The sequence below is a fragment of the Furipterus horrens genome, unplaced genomic scaffold, assembly GCF_987537825.1.
Source record: "Furipterus horrens unplaced genomic scaffold, mFurHor1.1.pri manual_scaffold_5, whole genome shotgun sequence".
In the NCBI taxonomy this organism is placed as follows: domain Eukaryota; kingdom Metazoa; phylum Chordata; class Mammalia; order Chiroptera; family Furipteridae; genus Furipterus; species Furipterus horrens.
The window spans coordinates 46018277-46042797 of record NW_028327175.1 but is presented as its reverse complement, the minus strand read 5'-3'; the positions used below and the strand labels follow the sequence as shown (position 1 = coordinate 46042797).

Here is a 24521-nt window from a genome sequence, read left to right as displayed (position 1 = left end):
AAGATAAGAAACTAAAACATAAGAGCAAAGTGAGGATGCATGTTTTTACCCCCTCCACTTAAAACTCTGCCTCGACTCCTATAAGTCATCAGTTTGTCCTGTGGGAGCACCCTGAGGCATCCTTGTGGACCCCTCTGTTCTAGTAGCACCTTCATGTTGTTTCAGCGATTTCTTTACTCTTGGTTTCTTGTGGCTTAGGATCAAGTAGGCAGATACCCAGTTGACCAACTGACCAGAGCCCAGTTCCTTTATGGTGGAGGTGGGAGTGGAAGGTTGAGGGTGAGGGGACTATTCCTCCATAGCCTCGCTCTACTTGGAACCTGATCAGTTACCAAGTTGAGAGGTAGAGAGAGAGAAACTTCTGTGTTCCTCACAATTTGTACAAGAGTGTATGATGAGGCAAACACAGACAGAAGTTCTCACTGGACACCTTAATCCAGAGGGAGGAACTTGCCCTGCTGTGCCTCCCAATGTGTTCTCCAGTGTCTCTCACGTCTTTCATTTGTGCTTCTAGATTTTTGTTTGGGTTGCTCTCCTTGCTTGGAATATCTTTTCTCCTCTCTCCGACTCTCTACTTACCCTTCCAGCCTCAGGCATCTGCTACTTTAGGACAACTCCCTCCCTTTGTCTATTACTGGCCCCAACATGCACTCCCTATGAGCTCCCATAGCAACTATACTTCTTCATATCTGTTCATGTGTTTGTCTTTTCCAACAACTTGCAGGTTTATTAATCTTGATTTCATTCCTAACATATTGTTTGGCCTTTAGCAGACATGAATGAATAAGTTGAGTGGAGGTTTAGAGATGCAAATAAGTTGAAAGCTAACCTTACCAAACCCTAGTCCAGTCTTATAACTAGCCACCTCCAGGCATTTGACTTCTCTGTTCATTGTTTCTGGCTGTGCAGGGGCCATTTGCATAAGGGCTGGGACCAGGCTGAGCAATTATGAAGAGATTTTTTTAATGATATGATAAATACTAGCTAGCATATATTGAGTGATAACTATGTCCCACGTTCTGTTCTAAGCATATTGCACATATTAATCATTTAATTCTCACAACAATTAAGTAATCATCTCTGTTTTATAGATGAGGAAATTGAGACCTTAAGATTTGAAGTGAAATACCAAAGACACACAGCAAGTTGAAGATCTGGCTCAAGTTCATATTCCCAACTGCTATGCCTCTCAATGACAAAAACAGAGATGGTTGAACCTTAATAACCTCAGGTTGATTCTGAGTTTGAAAGGTGGACCAGGGTCACAGTGAAGAGTACATACTCTTTTCTTCTTTATCTGTCATCCCATGATTCAATTAAGCTCACCTTCAGCTTACATAGAACTCTTACACATACACACACCCAGCCGCCACCACCACCACCTCTTTAGCAAGTAATTTTATTTTACCCTTTTCTGAATGAACAGGGTTCTAATTGTAAGTTGGCTGGAAAGTGTCTCATCACTCTAGTAATTATGTAGTTCTGATGAAATACAGAGTAGCTTGGACTATAAAATAAGATGGCATATAAATGCATGCAGCCTGGAAGGGACAGAGCCAAAACAGTTTATCTTTCCACAAGAAATCTTGAAAGGGATGACTGTCTTATTTAAGCTCTTCAGTTCATAGGAAAAGTAGATCCTTTCAGGAAAACATGTTTATTATGCTGGGAAATAGGGTGGTCTTCTCTGAAGGTTAGTAGTTCTTTTTTATTTTATTTTTAAAGTATATCTTATTGATTATGCTGTTACAGTTGTCCCAATTTTTTCCCTTTGCTCCCCTCTGCCCAGTACCCCCACCTTAGCAATCGCACCCACCTTAGTTCATGTTCATGGGTCATGCATGTGAGTTCTCTGGCTTCATCCTTTCATATACTATTCTTAACATTCTCCTGTCTATTTTGTACCAACCGATCATGCTTCTTAATTGCTGCACCACTTCCCCATTTCTCCCCCTTCCCCCTCTTGCTGATAACCCTCCAAGTGATCCCCATACCTATGATTCTGTTCCTATTCTGGTTGTTTGCTTAGTTTGTTTTTGTTTTTATTTTTTAGATTCAGTTGTTGATAGTTTTAAGTATGTTGTCATTTTAATGTTTATAGTTTTGATCCTCTTTTTCTTAAATAAGTCCTTTTAACATTTCATATAATAAGGGCTTGGAGTTGATGAACTCCTTTAGCATTACCTTGTCTGGGAAGCACTTTATCTGCCCTTCCATTCTTAATGATAGCTTTGCTGGATAGAGTAATCTTGACTGTAGGTCCTTGCTCTTCATCACTTTGAATACTTCTTGCCAGTCTGTTTTTGCCTGCAAAGTTTCTTTTGAGAAATCAGCTGACAGTCTTATACGCACCCCTTTGTAGGTAACCTTCTGCTTCTCTCTTGCTGCTTTTAAGATTCTGTCTTTATCTTTAACCTTTGGAATTTTAATTATGATGTATCTTGGTGTGTTCATTTTTGGGTCTAACTTGTTTGGGACTCATTGTGCTTCCTGGACTTGTATGTCTTTTTCCTTCACCAAATTTGGGAAGTTTTCCTTCATTATTTTTTCAAATAAGTTTTCAATTTCTTGCTTTTCCTCTTCTCCTTCTGGCATCCCTATGATTTGGATGTTGGGATGTTTAAAGTTGTCCCAGAGGTTCCTAAGCTTCTCCTAGTGCTTTTTAATTCTTGTTTATTCATTCTGTATTGGTTGACTGTTTATTTCTTTATTGTGTTCCAAATAGTTGATTTACACCCCGACTTCCTTCCCTTCACCATTGGTTTTGTGTGGATTTTCCTTTGTTTCACTTAGTATACCCTTCACTTCTTCTCTTCAGTGTTTGCCATACTCAATCATGTCTGTCAAGCTTGTAAACATCTTTATCACCAGTGTTTTGAACTCTCATATGCTGGGTTGGCTATCTCTTCATCACTCAGTTCTCCCACTGGAAACTTGATCTGCTCCCTGTTTTGGGCCATACTTCTCTGTCTCCTCAACTTAACAGGCTCCTGTGTTTGCCTCTGTGTATTAAGTAGAGTTGTCGCACCTGTTATGTTGTAAGGGGTAGGGCTTTAGTTATTTGTTAGTGCAGGACAACCCATTTCACCACGTCGTAGTGCTGTATATGGGGGAGGCATCTTGCTCAGCACTCATCTCTTTTCTAGGCACTTCTCTCACTCCCCATATGGGACTGGCGCTCCTCTAGCTGTTGCCCTGGTTGTGGTTCCCAGAGTGGTTGGGTCTGCATATGTTCTAGGACCGTGGGGGCTCTCTAAACAAACGGGCTCTGCTGAGAGACTGGCAGGTTCTTCCACTGCCCCAAATCCCACTGGTTTTCACAGTCCAAAACCATGAGGCTTTATTTTCCCCAGCACTGGAACCATGAGCTGTGCAATCTGGTCTGGTGCTGGGATCACTTCCCAGGTGTCTCTCTTGACTTTTATTATGTGTGACTGCTCTTTGCACCTGTCAGCCACCACCACTGCCTTGCTGCCACCGCTGCCACCACCACTACACCACATCCTCTCTGCCCCAGCTTTGCCACTCCTACCTGTTTGGATGAGTGTTTCTTCTTTATATCTTTGTTTGTTGGACTTCCATGCAGTTCAGTTTTCTGGTAGTTCTGGTTGTTTTTAGTTTTGAAGTAGCTGAATTCCTTCTTGTGGTTGTGGAGGGAGACGCAGCATGTCTGTCTACACTTCATCTTGGCCGGAAGCCTCTACCAGGAGTTTCTGTTGGGAGCCACAGAGTGACCACTGTTGAGATTTGGGCTTATTACATAGTGAAGCCAAAGTGAAAAGGAAGAACTTATCAAAAAAGCGTTGAAACTTAGTTATATTGTTAAAAAACTATAAAATTAAAGAGGAACCTATGAATATAGGTATCTCAAAAAATGCTAAGGCTTCCCAGGGTGGCTACACAAATATTTTGAAGATCTTAAAAATCAACTGAGCACACATTTTTAAAGAACTCCATGGATATTTTGAACATTTTAAAATATTTTCAAGTATAGATATTCCCATATCCACTGGTAGGAAAAAGGGAAGATGTTTATACAATAGTTGTAGCAAGCATTTAGACTGAAATATCTATATGGCTTTTATTTTGGGGACATAGGATTCTGGAATAAACTTGATTGGAGCAAGAGGGAAGACAGGGGTTTTCTTTCCTTTAGGTGTCTTTAGGAATGAAAGATGTGTCTTATAATTTAGTAGGAGTTCAGCTTGGAGGTGAAGTGATTGACTAAAATTTTAATAAGCAGTATGCATTCTGTGAAGATTTGTCTCTGAATTTAATATGATTGTGATCAAAATGGCCAAAAGCAATGAGTCAGAAAAAAGAATGCTCCCCTCAAGGAGTTTTGCTTTTTTCTTAACAAAAATTAAGATTTAACTTGTCTAAGTGAAAAATATCAAGTGAGTATTCAACTGGCAACTTTAAGTAGGAAAGAAACAAGCGAACAATGGAATCTGGGTGAATTTTCCCCCTTCCTATCATAGCTCTCTCCTGGTAAGTGTTGCAGTTCTGGGTGATTTAGTGCTTCCCCTTTATCTCCACTTTTATAAGAGGAGGTTGTGTTTGTGTGTGAAATGTGTATTTTACTATGGTCCTATACGACGTTAAAATTTCAAAGTAAAAGAGACAGGTAAAGGTTATTTATTGACACTGACCAAAACATGTACGAGTATATCTGAAGAACAAGCTGAAAACATTTTCTGGTTTGTTTCTCAAACAGAGACACATATTACTCTGAAGGCAGAATGTGCCAGCTTTCCGACTGGAAAAGCACATAACTGGCAGCAAGATTTGCTGAGAGAACAGATTTTGTCCTTAAAGAACTGCACGGCAGAGATGCTGGTAGAGTGGTAGCTGGTGCTCCCAGGCCTGGCAGAAATAGGGCCAGGTGAGAGAAGCATTTACATCAAAATTGACAGGGCTGAGGCTTTGCCTCTGGGCTCTCTTGAAAGATGTGGCTTGAAAAACAACCAGCATGAAAACCAAGAAAGTGCATCTGCAAGCATGTGGCCAAGGTCAAGGAGTCCAAATTGTGTCCATTGCACGGTGGCCTCCTGCTCAGAACAGTGCCCAGACAGTGCCCATTGGTTCCATGGTGACTGTAACAGATCACCAGCAGGAGCAACCTCTTTGATGTTCCAAAGAGAAATTAGCAGGTAAAAACTAACCAAGAAAAGACCTTTGCCACATCCTCCTCTGCCTTTAGGGGGCGCTGAGGCCACTCTCTGTAATCAGCTGCTGTGATTGTGAAAGTGCCCATCACGAGTACATTCTTTTCATTCAAATTGCTTCATCTAGGTCTTAAAAGGCATTTCAAAAACCAGATGATTCTGTAGAAAATGCAATATGGAATTTTGGTCCAGAACCATAACTTTGAAAATATTTTTGCTTATTTAATTTCTCCTCCAGAAATCTGACATTAGGTGTGGTAAGTTAACGATTATACAAACAGACTGGTTTCAATAATTTAATTATTAGACTCATGCCCAAAAAGGGAACGTGCATGCAATATTAACTATTACTCTTAAAGCAATTTGGACACAGTCACACACACATCAGGAAAGGGGAAAAAAATTTGCCCCACAATGCCAGTGTTTTGTTTTGTTTGGAAAAATAACAACAGCACAATTAGAGGTAAACAATATTTTCTTCAGCTCCATCTCCATTTTCCCCGTCTTGTCTGGTCGCTGTCTGCAGATTTAGCTTTGCTTCTGCTGTAAACGTCTGCTGCTCAGGGGCATGTGGATTGGAGTCAGGAGGAGTTGGGCACTCGGTCTCAGAGATGTCCAAATCTGCAACAGACAGGCAGCACAGGTCACAGGAGAGTCAGCTCGAGACTCACAAGGCAGGTGATGAACCATGACTTAGTCAGCCGCGGAGAGAATGGTGGAGTCCAGTGAGAGACAAAACGGGTATCTAATGGTTTAATCAATATCATTAAGATATAGTTGGTTGTGTGTACAAATGTTTCCTGCAACTAAAAATAACCTTTATAAAATAGTCCTAGGGAAGTGTCAAGTAAACAGAGACTTGTCACTATTTGTGGGCTGTGAAAACACTGCTACTGCTGAGAAAGTGGTACCCATTTATTTTTTTAAGTGGGTTCAAAATCTTAGAAATACAGTATATACTCTAGCTACGTGCAATTAACTATATTTGCATCTGCATAGCACCTTCTCTCAAATATCTCAAAGTCAAGAATTAACCTCAGGACAAATAATACATCTGTGATTTTGTTGGTGTGGGTAAAGAGTGGGGAGAAAGGAGTTGAAGGATGGAGACCCTTTAGCCTCACCATTATGCAAATCTGTCAACACTGCGCAAATCACTTAGCGAGAGTAGCCAGGTTCCTAGAGAAAATCATTCCAATATCAACTATGACTGGGATATTTTTTTCTTTTTTTGTTACCTAGCAACAGCAGGGCATAGTCTATTCTCCTTTCCTTCTGGTAAACCCCTCTAATATATGGTTTAAATGGGAGGCAAAGGGGCTTTTGATATGAAGAAAATGCTGCAAACCATTTTCTTTGCATTTGTTCCACTGACCATCCTCCCTGAGGCTCAGCTCTACAGCAAAATTACAAATAACCAGCTCCAGTTGGAGCAGACAGCCGAGTATTCATGGAAACACAGGTGGGGAGGATGTTTAGCCCTGAGGCCCACCTGCTTTTTTTTTCGTCAAGGACAAGAAGTTATTATAATGCTTGCCACATTTTATTTCCTTGTGCCGGGCACAAGGAAAGCCCTTAGTCCATGTAAGTTTCCTTCCTCTGAGTGTGAAACTGTTAGCAAAGAATCTATAATACTGGTGAGTCTAGGTATCTGTATCTAGGAAGTACCCCCAATGGTTTCAAGAAAAGAGTTGTTCAAAAAGAGCCAAATAACCAAATATATATCAGAAAGAATTCTTTTATCTGAAGTTAACTTTTAGTCCCTAGTTCAGGAAGATAGAAAACAAAGAATTAATTGGAGGTGGGGGTGGTAATTTGTGTGTGCATGTGTGTGTGTAAGGGGGTATATAAATTTAATCTGAATTCTTTCAAATAAGAATAAAAATACATCTGTAGGCAAGAGCTTGCTGGACCCTCAAGTGAATGGCCCACGTTATAATCCCAGATGTATTAATGGAGGTGGCTGTGGTGTGTGTCACCTGGAGGGGAACTCAATTTCCTTCTCCGTGTTCCTCTTGGTTTCTGCCTGAACTATTTAGGCAAGGTCAGACAGTCTGTCTTTGAAATTAAAAACCGTTTGGTGATTTCTAATATTATTACTCCACTTCAACCCCGAAAGAACTCCAGCACAGCAATTGTATATTTCTCAAGGTCAGCAACCTTTTTCCACACTTTTTTCCCTCGAGACCAGGATCATTACATAGAACCCGAAGCTCAAAAAACCATTTGCTAAAATAAAACCTCACTGACTCAAAAAACAGAATTCTTGGAGAATAAAGTTAACCATCCAATTTGATTTGTGATTCAAATGCCTGCAAACCACTCGACATAGAAATAGAATACCTCATTTTTTTAATAAGCAAAGAAATATTAACACAATCATAACGTGGCCAACTAAAAACCAAATACTACTATAATGAAACAAAATTTCAAACTACAAAGAACCTTTCAATCTAGTGTCTTAGCACAACTTTCCCTCTTGGTTGACATAAATTTGACATAAAACAAGTGAGCATTGTCGACCTTAAAATAAGGACAAATAAGATAAAACACATGAAAGCCCAAAAGCCCGGTTAAGCCAGGCAGAGAGGTAGAATCTTGGGGCAGGTTTTTTTTTTTTTTTTTTTCCCTAGTTAACTGAACTTTTCTTCATATCCTAAAACTTCATCCTTCATGAGAAATTTCCTAACTTAGATCCACTATGGAGCCTAAGTTAGTCTTCTGAAAACTTCTGCACTGATGGCCAAGGCACTTCCCTAATCTTCCTGTTTTTAGCCTTCGTGGCAACCTGTTGGTTGACACTTGCATTTATCACTTTCACACTTTTCTCTGCTCATCAGCTGTTGGGACAGCAAACTATCAGGGGAGTGACACTGGGGCCCGGGATGACATTCAACCATGGAAATCAGCTCACCATTACCATTATTCTTCTGAACTAACTGAACCATTGGTTATTTTCAGGACCAGAATCTAAACTCAGGGTGTAAGATGCAATGATGTGCCATATGAAAAATGAACAAAGTGCCTCCTAAACTGAGAAGTGAATACAATATTTTAAACCGCAATGTAACCTTGGGCAAGTCATTTCCCTTCCAGGCCTCAGTTCATGGAGGGTCCAACTGAAATCATCATACAGACCTCTTGAGCTTCTTACACTGCTTGAGAATTTTTGCATTTGTGTTTTGGCTCAGTGACTCACCAAATAATATTCTAGAAGTGCCACAAATGGTATATATTTTCAACTGCTTTATGTTCAATAAATTCACATTTATTACCTTCAGTTGCATTTAAAATAATGTTTTTAGGGTAATTTCCAGACATGTGTCCCATTCCTCTACCTTCAATCTCCCAATAACACATATTGGAGTTGAGCCTACATCCAGTCCTCAAGGATAGGATTTGCAAAACTACCTAATAAGTGTAAGATAAGGTCCACTGTCCTGACCTGCCCTTGATCTTTCCTTCTGTGAACAGCCTACTTAAGGGTAACGTGTCATAAAGAACAGGTTCGTGACAAGTCAGAAGGGGCTATCACTTAAAATTATTTAATTAATGTAGTCTGCCTTAGTCTGCATTTTCTGAAGAGAAAAGCCTTTTAAATCGTGATAATTTTTAAACAAAAGCTTTACTGAGATTAAAAAGCACTAGTATAGTCTTCATTACAAAGATCAATGTCCAAGGTCTAAATTTAGCTTCATAGTGAGCCCTGTGACCAGGCATCCGGCAGGCCAGTGCAACAAGGTACGTTGAGTCCACTGTTGAGATTATTGGCGATGCCTTTTTCAGCCATGTCTTATCCTGTTCCATTCTCCTCAACAAAACTCACAAAAGAGAGGTTCGTGTCTTCACGTCTTGGCTCTGTTCTTGTTTATTTTAATGAAGCGTCTGACTTGCACTCATTACTATATCCCTTGTGCATGTTTCTAAAATCAAAATTCACACTCTCCTAAAATAACTCTACCTCCAAAAAATGTTGTCATTAATGTTCCAAGCCTGCAAAGTTAGTTGTATTCCCTATTTAATGATTGATTCATGCTTGTACTGTGAAACATGTTAAAAATCGTTTCCTGATGGCATTACTGGCAATCGTTATTTTTCCTCAGGAGCATTAATGCACAGCATTTTCCTTCTAATGGAAAACACTTCTTGTACAAAGCTCGAGGTGTCTTCAGAGCAAAGGAAAAAAATTGGTCTCTGTCCCTTATTTTGCTCAACTCCATTTTCCATAGTGAGCCACAAACAGGATGTGAGCCTCTGGCATAAAAACCACGTTGGAGTCAATACGTGAAGCCAGCAATCTCAATGAGTGCTAGGATTCCCTTTACTATTCCTCATGTACCAATACTGCACCTGAGACAAAATAACAAAAGTGTGCTCTGGGTGTGTGTGTGTGTGTGTGCGTGCACACGTGCATGTGTGTGGTATGCATGTACGGGTTTGTAATATAAGAAATAAAATATTAATTTTTAAGTTGTGACTATTAGAGTTGGACTTTATTTTCTTATCAGTAACTGACATATTTGGAATAACCTATGTTGGTTATATAGGTAATGCTGACAAGAAACACAGTAATTGAAGCAATCAATACAAAGAAGATGTGATTATATTAACACAAGACAGTCTATGATATGCCAGTTCTCTCTGTTGTCTGAACTTTGATTTGCTCTCATGTCCTTCTTCTCCCTAGAGGGTGCCAATGTTAAGGAGTCATAACCTCAACATCAGCAAGCTCCATGGGAGAATGGGGCAATTGCTTCTACCTTCCCCTCTTTGAGATACATTTCAAAAGCTGTGTTTCTTTTTATTTATTTTTTTAAAGTGTGTTTCTCCCAACAGGATGCTTAATTGGTAGTAGTAGTGAAAGAATACAGTGGTCAAGTAAGTTGATGAAACACTGGGTAAATAAAGTTTCTTTATTGACAGGGTCCTCAGAACTTTAACGGGCTCACCTCTACTATAAATTTCAGAGGGAAAAACAGTATGTGCCAATTCCCAGACTCAGCAAGATACCCTCACAGTGTACTTTACAGTGTTGTGTGCCATGTAGGATACTTTGGGGAATACTGCACTAGAAAATGAGAAACCTATTGTAGGCTAAGAAAGAGACAATCAATGACCAAAATGCTAGAATAAATCATGGGAGAGAAGCTGGAAATAGGTGAGGTTTCCCAAATTCAGAACCTCTTAGCTTTGTATATAATGTCTATAGCGGACCCAGGCAATAATCAGCAATGGCTGCTGAAATTATTAGGAGAAGAGATGATGGGAAACTTTATAATGGGATGGATCAAACTGATAACATCCAAACCCACAGATCAACCTTAATAACACAAAAGGAGAAACAGACATGGTAAGTCTCCTAATAGGATGCAAACAGAAAATATATAACATATACAACATAGGAAATATATTACACCATTTATGAAGATTTTTTTCATGTTAAAACATAAGCCCTGTATCTCGTCAAACATCAAATGTATCCCCCACTTTCAGTCTATAGGAAATGTAGAGGCAGAAGAGTATGTTAAATGACACCACAGGGACACAATCAACAAAATCCAGAATGTAAGAAAAGTTTTCAGAAAATAATTTCCCCCCAAGAAAGTCTTTTAAAAAAACAACCCAGTTTTGTAAGATTAAAAAAAAAAAAGGACAGGAGAACTTCAGATTAAAAGACACTTAAGAGATACACAAACCAAATACAATATATGAAATTACTTGGATCCCAATTCAAACAAACCAAGGGGAAAAAATTGAGACAATCAGAGGAATTCAAGAATTGACTATGATTTTAGGTAAAAGTTGCTAATTTTTTAGGCGTAATAATGATATTGTGTTGATGTTAAAAAAAATTAGTCCATATCTTTTAGAGAAAGATAATAAGGTATTTTCAGATGAATTGATGGGGTGTCCTGGATGTGCTTGTAAGACAGCACAACCCAGGAGGGGAGAGAAAAGAACACTGATGAACTAGAATTGGTCGTGTGTTGGTAATCGTTAGGCTTAGAGTTCATTAAATGATTCTCTCTGGTTTTGTATATGTTTGAAATGTTCCATGATACATTTTTTAAAGTCCATAGTTGGACTATAAAATTATAAAGGGTTCTCTGTTATTACAACAGTATAGCTTCTATGTATCTGACATAAATGGAACACTGTGGCAATAAATTAGAGGCCTCCTTTGGAAGCTGAGTGTGTTTAGATCAATTTTAATGCAACCATATGACAAATCATTGGCAAGTGCCATGGATCTATCTGGAAAAATACACAATTTGTATGAACCTATTCCATAAAACAGATGAGGTTCATTTGAGTTTATAGCTACTCATAAAAAATGATACAGATTCAGGTATGGTCTTTGCTCTTGCCTAGAAAAAAAAATCTAACATCTCCTATGTGACATATAATTCAGAAAAGATCTCATTTTATACCCTATGTGTATTTGACTGTGGTAGTGAATTAATAAGGTTCTCTTGGAATTTGGCTATTCTTTAGCCTTTTGAGTTTACTTAAAACTAAAATGTAACATTTAAGAAATAGGAAGTAAAAGTAGTATGTCTAGTCCAACAATATAAAAGTACAGTTCAGTTCATAATAATAGTAGGTGTCAATATGTATTGTCAAAAGGATGAATGAATTGGTGAATACCCGATTCAAAAATTCTACCTACTGTAATTAGAGTACTTGGAATCACCTATTTGAAATTCTTATGTTTAGCAAGCACCTTAAAATGTTTAGCCTAATTCCTGTCTTCTCAGAAAAATTAAGATGAAAATCAAGATAGTGTTGCTTTGTAGGGCTTCTCTCATCAAGCCACTGACACTATTTGCCCTTTGCCCTTAAGTCAAACATCCAGTTCAATCCTCACACCAGTCTCCAATAGCAAGTAACTCTGGCCCGTGAAAGAGCCTAGAGCCGACACAGAGAGACCAGCCTAAGCTGGGAGCAGAGCCCAACTTGAAAATACAGAATGCTGGAGAAAACTTCGAAAACATAATCACTATCTTCAAAGAGATTCTTTAAAAGATATTCCAGCCACACAACAAGAACAAGATTCCATAAAATAGAAACCATAAGAGAACAAGATATATCACTTGGAAATGAAAAATATGCTAGCTGGATTTTTTAAAGATAAGAACATCTCCCAGAAAGCAGAACAAAAACATGAAGAAATTGAAATAGAGGGAAAGACAAAGAGTAAAAACAAAAATCAGAGACTGCAAGAAAACCAGCTTATAACCAGAAACAGTTCCAGTAAGATACACCTAAAGAGGAGCAATTTTTTAAGAAAAACAAAATTTCTCAGGATCAAAAGAAATATGTCTCTAGATTGAAAGAGCCTAATGAATAACCAGTAAAGAAAATTTTAACAAAAGACCACACACACTAAGGCATATTATAAAATTCATCCAGCAAGGGATAAAAAGGCAATTCTAAATGCTTCTACAAAGTAAGAACAGGTAATAAACAAAGGGTCAGGAATCAGAATGGCAACAGGCTTCTCAACAGCACCTTGGGAAGTGGGAGAATCAACTCTTTCAAAATTCTAAAAAAAATTTTTTTTAAATCTAGAATTCTAAGCTACATATATTATAAAAAACAAGTGTAAAAGAGCAAAAATAAATAAATGAAATGAAAAAGACATTTCAATGAATTTGAAAAAAATGTGCTTTTAACAGACCTTTTCTTAGGGAATTTGGAGCTATGCTCCACCAGATAAAGAAATATGCCATTGTAGAGGAAGAATGGGATTGAGAACAGAGCTCCAACACAGGCGAGAGGTGAAGGGATGCCCAGAGCGGGCGTGGGGACAGCTCCATAGCAGGCCTGGAAAACAACAGGGGCACCTGGAAACAGGAGGGCAGAGGGTCGGGAAAGGGACATTTCTAAGAAGGAAAATGAAGCTGATAGATATTGGATGTGTTTAGTGTGTGTAAGATATCGATCAGTTATTGAGAGAGAATAGGAGCTTTGGAGGAAAACAGAGTGGGAGATAGGAATAAAGTAAGCAAACGAAAAAAACCAGGCAGATGGTTAAAGTCTCAGGACGATAGAACAGAATAGTCAACAACATTATTTTAGGTAACTTCTGCCCATGCAATTGACTTTTCTCCACCTTGAAAAAGCTCAGTTCTCACAAATGTTTTCCCACTCTTCAAGTGCCACATATAACTTGTAAACATGACTTCTCTGAATACGACTTCTCAAAGTACAAAATAAATTGAGCCCATGCAAAAAGAATCAATGTGTCTGTATAATTAAGAGTGGACACTTTTGAAATGACAAAATCTGCTATTAGAAAAAGAAGAGGAAACCTAAAAAGCCAATAAAAAGGGTACGAAATCTCACTGGTAATTAGTGAAGTACAAATTGAAAGAATAAGTTACTATTTCATACCCATAAAATTGGCAAAAATTTAGAAGTACTAAGTGTTGGGGAGTACCTGAAGAAACTGGAACTCTCATGCTCATATATGGCTGCTGAAAGTGATATTACTCAACATTAGGGAGAAATCAGTAATACCCAGCAACACCAAAGGCATCCCTACCACCTCTGGGTGTTATAATCTAAACAAGTCCCATTCTTGTGCACAAGGAGATGTGTATAAAAGGATTTTTACTGAGGCTCATTTGTAATAGAAAAAAAAATTAGAAACACCCCAACTGCTCATTAGTAGGGTAATGAATACGCTGTTGTTTATTCATATAATGGAATAGCATACAGCAGTGTAAAATGAACTATTTGCACTGTATGTATGAATATGTGTGATGAGTGGAAAAAACAAGTTGCAAAAGACATACACACACCCATATATACATACAGATATATGGTGAGAGAGAGGGAGAGAGAGGGAGGAAGGAGAGGAGAGAGAAGAGAAGGAGAGGGGAGAAGACTGGAGGGGAGGGAAAAGAGGGGAGACTGGGGAAGGGAGGGAGGGGAGGAAAGAAGAAAGAGGGGAACAGGAGGCAGGAGAAGAGGGATAGGCTATTTAAGTGTTAAAAATAAAACATTATTTATGGATACATATATATGCAGTGATAGCATAAAAATATACTGTGGAAATGACAGGCACCAATTATAAATATTGGCTAACTCTAGGAAAAAGATAAGGTGAAGGAACTTCATATCTGTAACACGTCCTTTAAACAAAGGCAATGAGACAGCTAAAGCAAATATGGCAAAATGTTAACATTTGTTAAATGCATGCCTAATGCACATTTTCTATACTTTTCTGTAAGTTTGAAATTTTTCATAATTAAAATTTCATATTAAAAATGCATTAAACTACACAGCAACCAGTTGCAATGTGTGGTCTTTATTTGGATCTTCAGTCAGAAAAAAAGCCAAATTGGAAAAAGTACACACACACATTTACAAGACAATTGAAAATTTAAATACTGATTATACGTTGATATTATAAAATTTTTGTTAATTTTTTCCTTGGTGTGATAATAAGTTAAATATAGAGCCTTATCTTTTAGAGATGTATACTGAAATGCTATCGATCAATAAGTGTTTACACATGTTTTTTAGATATTGCTTCAGAATAATACAGGGTGGGAGAGTATGAGTCTACCTAAAACATGACTGGCCACAAGTTCATGAATTTTTGAAGTTGAGTGGTTGTTATACTTCTCTGTTTAGTTTTGTACATGTCTGAAATTGTCCATAATACATTCAGGTAGACAAAAATATGCCAAGTTCAGTTTTTAGATCAAAACAAATTAAGATATTCAAATCTTGGAGTACCTGCCAAAAACCAGGGACAACTTTTTAAGAGTGTGTTGAATAAAATGATGTGTAAGTCTCCAGCAACAAGGGCAGGGCAGTATTTCCATGGCACTGAATTCCTCTGAAGGATATAGTGACCAGGGACTTCTCAGTACCACGCCAATGAAGTGGACTTTCTGGGAACTGCCTGCGGCATGACCCTACCTGCCCTCATGGAAAGAGTTATACCTCTCATTTTGCGGAGAAAAGAAAAATTGAACTCATTTCTCTGCCAGGTGAATAATGCAGGAAATCAACCTAGGAATTTTAATGCTGCATTTACTTCTTATTGGTTCAGTAGAGGGAAAAGCAGCTGTTCAAATTCTTAAGCACACAAAATCCAGTATTTTTCTCTAAACCAGAAGGCGGTATGCAATTATACCAAACATACCCAAGCTAATTAGTTCTACCTACTTCTTAATAATTATGTTATTACCAGACTAAAAAATGGCATGCAATTTTTGAAAGGTCTATAAATGAGGTTTTCTCTTGATCATCTATAAAACTGTGAGATGTTGAAGAACTTACATGCTTTTTCTGTTTGAAGAAATTGATACTTACAGTTTTCAGAGCAACATAAAATTCTTTTGGAAAATGAGAAGCATTATTTTTGTAATTCTTATTTGTTTGAAATAACATTTGTCAAGAACCAAACCCTGAAATATCTTTTCCAACCGTATCCTTGACTTTGTCACTCAAAAATTATAGTAATTTTAAAAGTACAACCTAAGATATAGAAAATGTTTTGTTTAATGCAGATCTTCACACCCTTGGCATTCTTTTCCCTTTTATGTTTGTTATCACAGTAAAGATATTATATTATGTTTCTAAAAATTAAATTTAAAATGAATATTTTTAATAAATTATACAATTAAAGAAGCAGACAGTTTTCAGAGTGAGGAAAAATTAGGAGTTTAAACTACCAAAACAGCAATCAAAAGAGGATATGTATCACATGATAAAATGCTCTATTCCTTAGAGCCATCTTTCCCAATTTTAAATTGTCTTATGCTTACAAATGCCCTATGAAGCTCCTCAACTTGTTAACATTTGTCCTTTCTGACATGTGACCTATGACTAACATTGGAACCTAAAGAAGCTTGCTAATTTAGCTTTAATTATCTACTAACAGACATGCATCCCAAGTTGGCACAATATTCTCCTCCTTTTAGACAGACCTCTTGCTTTCTTAAGAAGGAGCCACAGCATTACCATAGAATTTAACTTCTCTTTAGTGGAATTAGCCACCAAAAGAAAGGACCATGAAGAGTATCCTCAGCTACTCCCTTAGTGACTAGTAGCCCCCATTCCTTCCAGACCCTTGAGGGCCACAAAGCACGCTGCCCTGAAAAAGCCTATTCCGTCATAGGGTCGGAAGATGTGAACCCAGATAACTGCAATCAAGACAGGACTTCCTGCTCAATGGCTAATGAATACAGCCCACAGCTGGACACCACATTCGGATCCTCCAGAGAGAAAGCTTCCTGATGTGGTGGCTAGGACAGACTTCAGAGAGACAGCATCTGAACTGAGCCTTGAAAGCTGACCAGATGTCTCCTTAAATGGCTTCCTATGCAGGTATTCCAGGTGGAGTGTGCCACTGTTGCAGGGGGAGAAGATGCTAGATGCTGCAGGAAAAAAAGAGTTGTCAAGTTTGGCTGGAATATTAGTTTGAGAAGATAAATAAAGAGGGTTGACTTCTGGCCAAGATGGAGGCCTAGACTGACACGCTCCATCTCCCTCCACAACTAAGAAGGAATAAAACTACCACAAAACTATAAATAACCAGAAGTTCCAGAAAATAAACGGAAGTCCAACGTATGAAGTTATAAAGAAGTGGTGTTCATCCAGATGGGTAGGAGGGGCAAAGCCGGGGCAGAGAGGTCAAGCTGTGTTGGCAGCAGCAGCAGAGGCGAAGGTGGCAGGACAGCAGTAAGCTCAGACACCTGTATTTAAGGGGAGGCGAGAAGCGCCTGGAGAGCATTCCTGGCTGCAGACGAGACCCATCAGCTTGTGATTCCAACACCGGGGAAGGCAGACCGCCATTGCCATGGACTGTGAGGCCCGGAAGGTGTGGGGACGGAGGAAGAGGCTCCCGGTCTTTCAGCGGAGTGAATGGCAGGAATCCATCTTGGACCCCTACCACCACAGAAAACACCACAGCGTGGTGAGAAGGGTCACCCAGTTCTGACAAGTGCATGGGGCTCTGCCCCTATAGTGTAGGAGGTGTGACAGCCCATCCAGGAAGCAAAGGTAAACACAAAACTGTCAGGATGGCACAGATCATGATAGAGATCCCAGCCACGCAGCTGACCAGACAGCAAATATCTAATCTAATGAAGCAGCAGATAAGAAATCTTTCCGAGGCACAGTTCAGAGCTTTGGTTATAAAAATGCTTGCAGACCTAACAGCAGATCTTAAACAAGACTGGGAAGGAATGAAGGCTAGTCCTGCTGAAATGAACAAAAACACATACAAAATTAGTGGTGAGGGAAAGAAAACCAGGGATCAAATCAACAAATCGGAACAGAGGGAAGGAACAGTCAACCAGTGCAGAAAGAGGAAATGAAAGTGAGAAAAAAGAGAGGCTCAGAAACCTATGGGACAGCTATAAGCGGGCCAACATCCAAGTCATAGGGTTGCTAGAAGGTGAAGAACTATAAACTGAAAAATTATGTGAAAAAATAATGAAGCAGAACTTCCCTAACTTGGGGAAGAAAATAGACTTAGAGGTCTAGGAAGCACAGAGAGTTCTAAAAAAACTGGACCCAGGGAGAACCACAGCAAGACACATTATAATCAAAAATGTCAAAAATTAAGGATAAAGAGAGAATCTTAAAAGCAGCAAGAGAGAAGAAGAGACCTATGTACAAAGGGGTCCCAATAAGACTCTCAGCTGATTTTTCGAAAGAAACTCTGCAGGCAAGAAGGGACTAGCAAGAAATATTCAAAGTAATGAAAAGCAAAAACCTACAACCATGATCACTCTATCCAGTGAAGCTGTAATTCAGAATAGAAAGGCAGAGAAATTGCTTCCAGGACAAAGTAAAACTGAAGGAGTTCATCAGATCCACACCACTGTTATATGAAACGTTAAAGGGACTTGTTTAGGAGAAAGAGGATCAAAACTATGAACATTAAAATGAAAACTGTATCACAACAACCAACAACAGAAGCTAGGGAACTGAAACAAAGGCAATTTAAGTAGGCAACAAGAGTGGGAAAAGAATTATAGGTATAGGGAACATACTGGGGGGAGGTCAGCAAGGAGAGAGAATGGGGGAAAGGGAGGGAGATGGTACAGAGGAATTAAGAAGCATAGTAGGAGGGAGTGGAGTAGACAGGAAGATGTTGAGAAGAACTATATGCACAACCAATGGGCATGGACTAAGCGGGGGCGGGGGACAACTGGAGGGACGAGGGTCACTGGGTGGAGGGGAACAAAGGGAAAAGAAATTGGGACCACTGTAACAGCATAATCAATAAAGCATATTAAAAAATAAATAAATAAAATTTAAGAAAAGAAGGTTGGGTGCTGGAAAAGTAAGTAGGTTGTGGAGGGTCTTAAATGGGAGTGTTGCTAGTTTTAACTCTAGGGGGTAAGCATGGCAGCTACTGGTGCCCAGGACCCTTTTATGGCCCCCTATCAGTCTACACACTTGGCTTCACCTGCGCACACTGCTGCCATGGAATAAGAGATCCAGTTCCAGGAGCAGGGAGAAGGGAGCTGTATTGCCCCTGATGTTTGCCTGCCTGGAATGAGTCCATATTTAGCCAATTAAGTTTTCATCCCTTTGATGGATAAAGCCTTCATTCTTTGTCAAATAGTAGAAGGTATGTCAAAATAAACTGGTTTGAGCTTCTTACCCACTCATTCTTCAATAAGCATTGAGAACCAGTGTGTGCCCTATACTTGGCCAGCCACCAGGGAAACTGAGTTGAACAAGATCTTGTCCCAGCACCCAGGATGTTTATAGTCACTTCAAAAATGGTTTCAGTTTCTTAAAAATTAAGTAGGTACCTGTTCTAGGAGCTATTCTACTCCTAGGTATTTATCCAAGAGAAATGAAAACATGATTCACAAAAAGCCTGTACAAGAATGATCACAGCAGCTTCATTCACAGTAGCAAAACACTAGAAATAAGCCAGGTATCCATCAAAAGAAGAATGGATAAGTAAATGGTAACTGTATCAATGCAAAATTATTCAGTAATAAAAGGGAACTAGCTATTGATTCATGCAACAGCATGGATGAATCTCAAAAATAATACACTGAGGGGAGTAAGAAACCAAACTGGACACAAAAAGATCCAGCGTCTGATTCCATTCCATTCCCGAATGCACAAGAGGACCTGCGGTGATGGAAAGCAGATGAGAGCTTGCTTCCGGGGATGGGGTTTGGCTGGAGAGAGGTACGAGGAAGCTTTCTGGAGGGATGGAAACATTCTGTGCCTTGATATTCATTCTTTCCATAAAACTGATTGAGTAGCAGAGTTCATCGCTGAGCATTTCACTGTATACACATTACATCTTAATCAATATATAAATCAACTATATAAAGCATTTTGTAGTCTAAAGTGAGGAAAGGTGACAAAATATGGATCACACACAGGAGAGGCTCGTGATCCAGATTGAGAGAGTCTGGATAGAGTCTGGAAGAAAATGACCTGAGCTAAGCCTTGAGAGATGAGTAAGAGTTAACCAGGTTGGGAATAAAGGATGGAGGAGAGGGTATTCCCCCAGAGGAAATATATGTACAAGATGTAGGGGCCTGCCCTTTTGCATGACTGGGGGAACTTGATAGACCACAGGATAAGACTGGACAGAGTAGAATGAGACTGAGACTGAGAGGTTCAAGGCCAGATCAGTCCTCCAGGTACAAACACATAACCGCCTGTGCTTCCTCAGGGATGACTGACTTCAGCACCTGGCACGTGTGAATAAGCCCAAGAAAGCTGACCCAGACAAGCCATGAGAGGACTGGACATGAACCCTTATCCACAGGCCCAGAGACTGGCCGGGGGGCTCAACAATGCTCCATCTTAAATCTATCATGTTGACTTTGGTTTTCAAAAGACAACCCATGTGATGAATTGTGTGGGGATATGTCGTTTGGATTTGAACTGTTTCCAAAAGAGAAAACAATATATATTTGAAGGGTGTGCCACAGCAAGATTTCCATATCTACTTACATCAGTGCTTTTTTCAGTACATTTCAATAAATAGTAGCTTTGCAAGATGCTGGGACAGAGAGGAGGATGCTGTGGTTAAATAGGCTTGGGAAGTGGCACTTGCAAAGATTCACAGTACACATGAGCTCAGTAAAAATTCTGAAAAATTGTGCAATCCCTGAACTAGCATTTCTCCATATTATCTGATCATGGGAACTTTTTGTCATGTAAAACCTAGTAAGAGCCACTAGAGTTGGGGAACATTTTGGGGGGGGATGTGCCTTCTTAAATAATAATACCCCCAAAAGACAGAGTAAGCCTCTCTGGTCACCAGAGCAAACAGTTAGGGAGCAGTCCAGGGGCTCAAGTGACCCAATGCACTTCCTCCTGAGCTACTCTTTCCTTAACCCAAGGTACAGCAGTAACAGTGAAAACAACTGTGTCTACTGAGTCCTTCCAAAGTTCTAAGTAGTTTATGTTTGTCTTACGTAATTCTCCTCCCACCTACAAAGCAGGTCCAATTTTATAGAGGAAAAAACAGACACACTCTGTACATTTAAACACCTGTTTAAAATTTCATAGGTAATAAATGAGAGCTGGAATATGAACCCAGACATAAGTTCCAAGCCTTGTATATTAACCACTATGTCAGTCAGCTATCTCCATTGTTCAGCATTAATCAACTACATTCCTTCATGCATTCATGTGTTCATCCATTCAACTCCCTCACGTAAAAGTACTAACAAATTCATGTAAAGTTCATTATACTGGAAAAGTATGCTTTTGGTCTGTTTTTAATGAAACTTAGTTTAGGAGATGGAAGAAGGTGGACTCTTTATCTTCTCACCTTTGAATGCACATCACCTACTTTCCTCACAGGAGCATCTCTGGTTTTGGTCATTTTGATAAAAAATAATATTTGCCAAGCAGGTTCTGACCTTAGTGGATTTTCTGGATCAGTCTTGATTCAGTTATTTAATCAAGCCTTTGATGAAACATACCTTCTGAATTTTCTTGAACCATACCTTCTCAAAGTTAGCCAATGGTCTCACAAAGAAAAAAACACACCTGAAAATAATCATCTCTTAAAAAACTGAAAATTATCACCAATAACCATCATAGAAATAAATTTGAAGAACTATGTTTTTATAGTAGTGTAAGTTTGTTTCAGAAAATAAATCTTTTGCCTTTAAGCCCACTTTGATTTATAAAAATAAAAATGTAACTATGTGCCTCTGTGGGTGGGTGGGTGGCTCTAGGTGTGTGTGGGTGAGCATCTGAATATCTTAGGTACTGCAGTAGGCAAGAGACTGAATCTGACAAACACACCTGCCCTATCTCTATATCTCAATACATCCACATCTCTTATCTGATGAATACAAAAAGGAAGTATTTTAATTTTCTGGCAGCAACATTTGCAAAAATGCTTTCATATTCTTACTAGGAGCAATGATAACTACTTTGAGCAGGATAATTTTAATGTGATTTTCCCCAATATTTCCTTTGCTTTTAGGCTTGCACAGTTCAGATTCAGGCCCCCCACTCACCCCATTTCATTAAGACCTCTCAGAGCAGAGGGAGCTCATAAAAGACAAATTTAATATCTGATCTTTCGCAATGCTTTACCTCAGGCTGCTGTTTAGCATAAAATAACTTCAAAAAAATTTAAATCTATGCAGGTAGCTGAGTCAAGTACCCTAAGTTGAGTTGAGGACACCCACCCCCTTGCGGTATGGCTGCATTCTCCCTTCAAGGTGTGTGTGTGTGTTGGGGGCGGGGGGTGTGATTCCAGAGCACAGTCCCCAGGGAGACATCCGTGTGCAACTGCACTTCCTCACACTGGAGCCTGAATGCAAAGCAGGATCTCGTGACTACACACAGACCAATAGACCATCACATTTTGGTCGAAATTTTTCCTTGTGCTTTCTCCCTCTAGCCTATGTGCCAATGAATAATAGTTTGCATAAGAAAATCTCTGTGAGTCTCTTTTAGAGCTCATGCTGAACAGAAGCGTCAAGCATCTAAAAATACAGGATGAGCTACTTGCGTATAATCTGCCATGCAAATCTGGATAAATGAACAAGTAATCAAAAATAGCACAACTCTGGTAGGAATAAATTCATCAAAAGTCAGAAGTTTAACCAACTCATTGGAAGTAATATCAACTTTGAAAGCCTTAATTTCTTAAAAGAGGGTTCAATTGTAATCAAATGGAATATACATTAAGTTTCCATATTATTGTTATAAGAACATCCTGCAGATAAAAAGATATGGAAGCAAGTGAAGACAACAAAACACACATACACTTAAGCTTATATAATTTTAAGAATATGTAATAGTCCCATATTTTATGCTGAAGTAAGAAAAAATTCAGCATAGCTAAACAGTTAACTTCAACTTCGAGGGCACACATCTGAAATGACAAGGACACAAGCTAAGCTCCTAAACATGCAGATTCCAGGAGTTTTTGGCAGAGCCGAGTATGTGAAATCTCCTTGACTTCTAATATGACCCCATCCCATCTTCTGCCATCTGCCTCTAGCAAATGTCAGGGTAGTCCCTGGATGGAAACATGCTTCCTTTCTGAATCATCCTTACAAAGGCATCCAAAAATATGGCCTACTGCAGCTGAGCACAACTGCTCTGAATTTGGGGGGAAAACCAAAACCATAACCTTCTTTCAGTAATCCAGAAGAATCGAGAATTTTCTCACCTAAGTGACCAGTGTCTACATTGAATGAGGCAAACAAACTCCTAGGCTGACAGCCCAGGAAGGGGCCAAGCCATTTTTGAGAAATGGGAGCTTCAAAACTCAGAATCTGCAAGAAAGCGTCCAGGCTACTGAGGACACGTTAGAAAACAATGTTAAAATCACCTTCTTATTCGAGGTTTCACATGAAGAGGGCTTTGAGCACATAATTCCTGTTTTTGTTGCTGGTGGATTTATGGGACTCAGGGTGCAATGCCCTTATTGCAGTGTTACAACATTCTGTATGATTAATTGATTGCAAATCACTGCACACGGTGCCAAGATCACAGGTAGGAAGCAGGTCATTAAATAAAATTAACTCTGCCAATGTTTTGCTTGTAAATGTTGCTTCCAACGCCTTACAGCACCATTCCTTCCTAACTGGCCTCAATTCACCGGAGAACCAGTCCTGCATTTCTGGTGGATGATCCAAATATTCTCTGTCTAATCCAAGCATTCTGCATGTTGTGCTATAGGAAGAAAAAACTGCAGTGTGATGAAATTTGCACAAAGAGAACTGTGGCAGAGAGTCACCATGAAAATAACTTTGCACAGCCTTACTGTGAAACTGTTCAGCAAAGGCTCAGAGTCCTATCCTGCATAACTGGGAACTTTGTAAGACTACATTTTTCCTTAGGTAAATTTTCAAACGAAGCATTAACATATTGAATTAAATTGAATTAATATCTCATCCAGAAAGAGAATGGATACCCTGTACCCTTATCCAAGGAAACTCAACAGTGATTAATCATAGCAAATTAACATCGCCACAGATCAAAACTCAGGCGCAGGCTTATTTATTATTTGGCTTGAAGTACGAGCAGAACAACAGGACAAGATTTCTCCCCTCAGCCAGCTGTGTCTGGGAACTGACCAGCTGAGAACACATTGGTACCTTTCAGTCCGTCTGGGGTAAAGCAAAGGGATATATTTCTTCAGATGCCACCACACTTAATTTTAAGATTGCTATAGTGAATATGTGATATTTCAGGCAATATTTTAAAGCTGACAGGCAGAAGGTCCTGCCAGGGAAATTGGTTCGCATTCTAGGAGTGTATTTAACTAAACAAATACAATTGTTTTGCCTGGGGATATACACTGGACTGTTAAATTGGATTTAGCAGAAGAAAAAGGGTTTAAGAAAGTGTTTCATTGATGTGGAGCTAACTACCTGTGTTTAATTTACTGGTGTTTAAGCTACTTTACTGTTAAAAAATGCCCCAGTGAACAGATAGGTTGACTAATAGCTACTGATATAACAATTAAATGCTAACTTGTTTATGTGTCCTCTTCCTAAAATGACAGCAATGCATGCTTTTCTACTTGTTTAGAATAAATTAAAGCTTTTTATGGAGAACACACTTAAGTTTTTATTTGCTATACCTGGCCACACAGGACTACACGTACAATGATCTAAATGAAAAATAACTTATATAGAAAGATGCTCTCTAGAGCCGTACAAAGAGTACCTGCACCAAACTGATAAACAGTACTGTACCTCAGTAAACAAACCTATTTCAACACTAACGAGGAAGAAAAGTTGGTAGTTGTTAAAGTCTGCTACCTAGAATCCACTAAGGTATTAAAGGCACACAATCTTGCAGTTACCCTGCCATTTAAGAACATCATCTAGTATAGGCTCAGTGAAATAAGTCAGACAA

The 24521-nt window shown here is 39.1% G+C and overlaps 1 protein-coding gene across 4 annotated transcripts in view; it reads right to left on the bottom strand.

Annotated features, from left to right (window-relative positions):
* Positions 1-4622: 4622 nt before the first annotated feature.
* The window catches only part of ARHGEF28 (Rho guanine nucleotide exchange factor 28), a 283144-nt gene continuing 263245 nt past the window's right edge, over positions 4623-24521 (bottom strand). For 3 of the 4 annotated variants that reach the window (XM_090276382.1, XM_090276380.1, XM_090276383.1), the window contains one exon: positions 4623-5789. In XM_090276382.1, the coding sequence (XP_090132508.1) occupies positions 5626-5789 (164 nt within the window). In that variant the 3' untranslated portion in view covers positions 4623-5625. The other variant, XM_090276381.1, reaches the window with a different exon arrangement.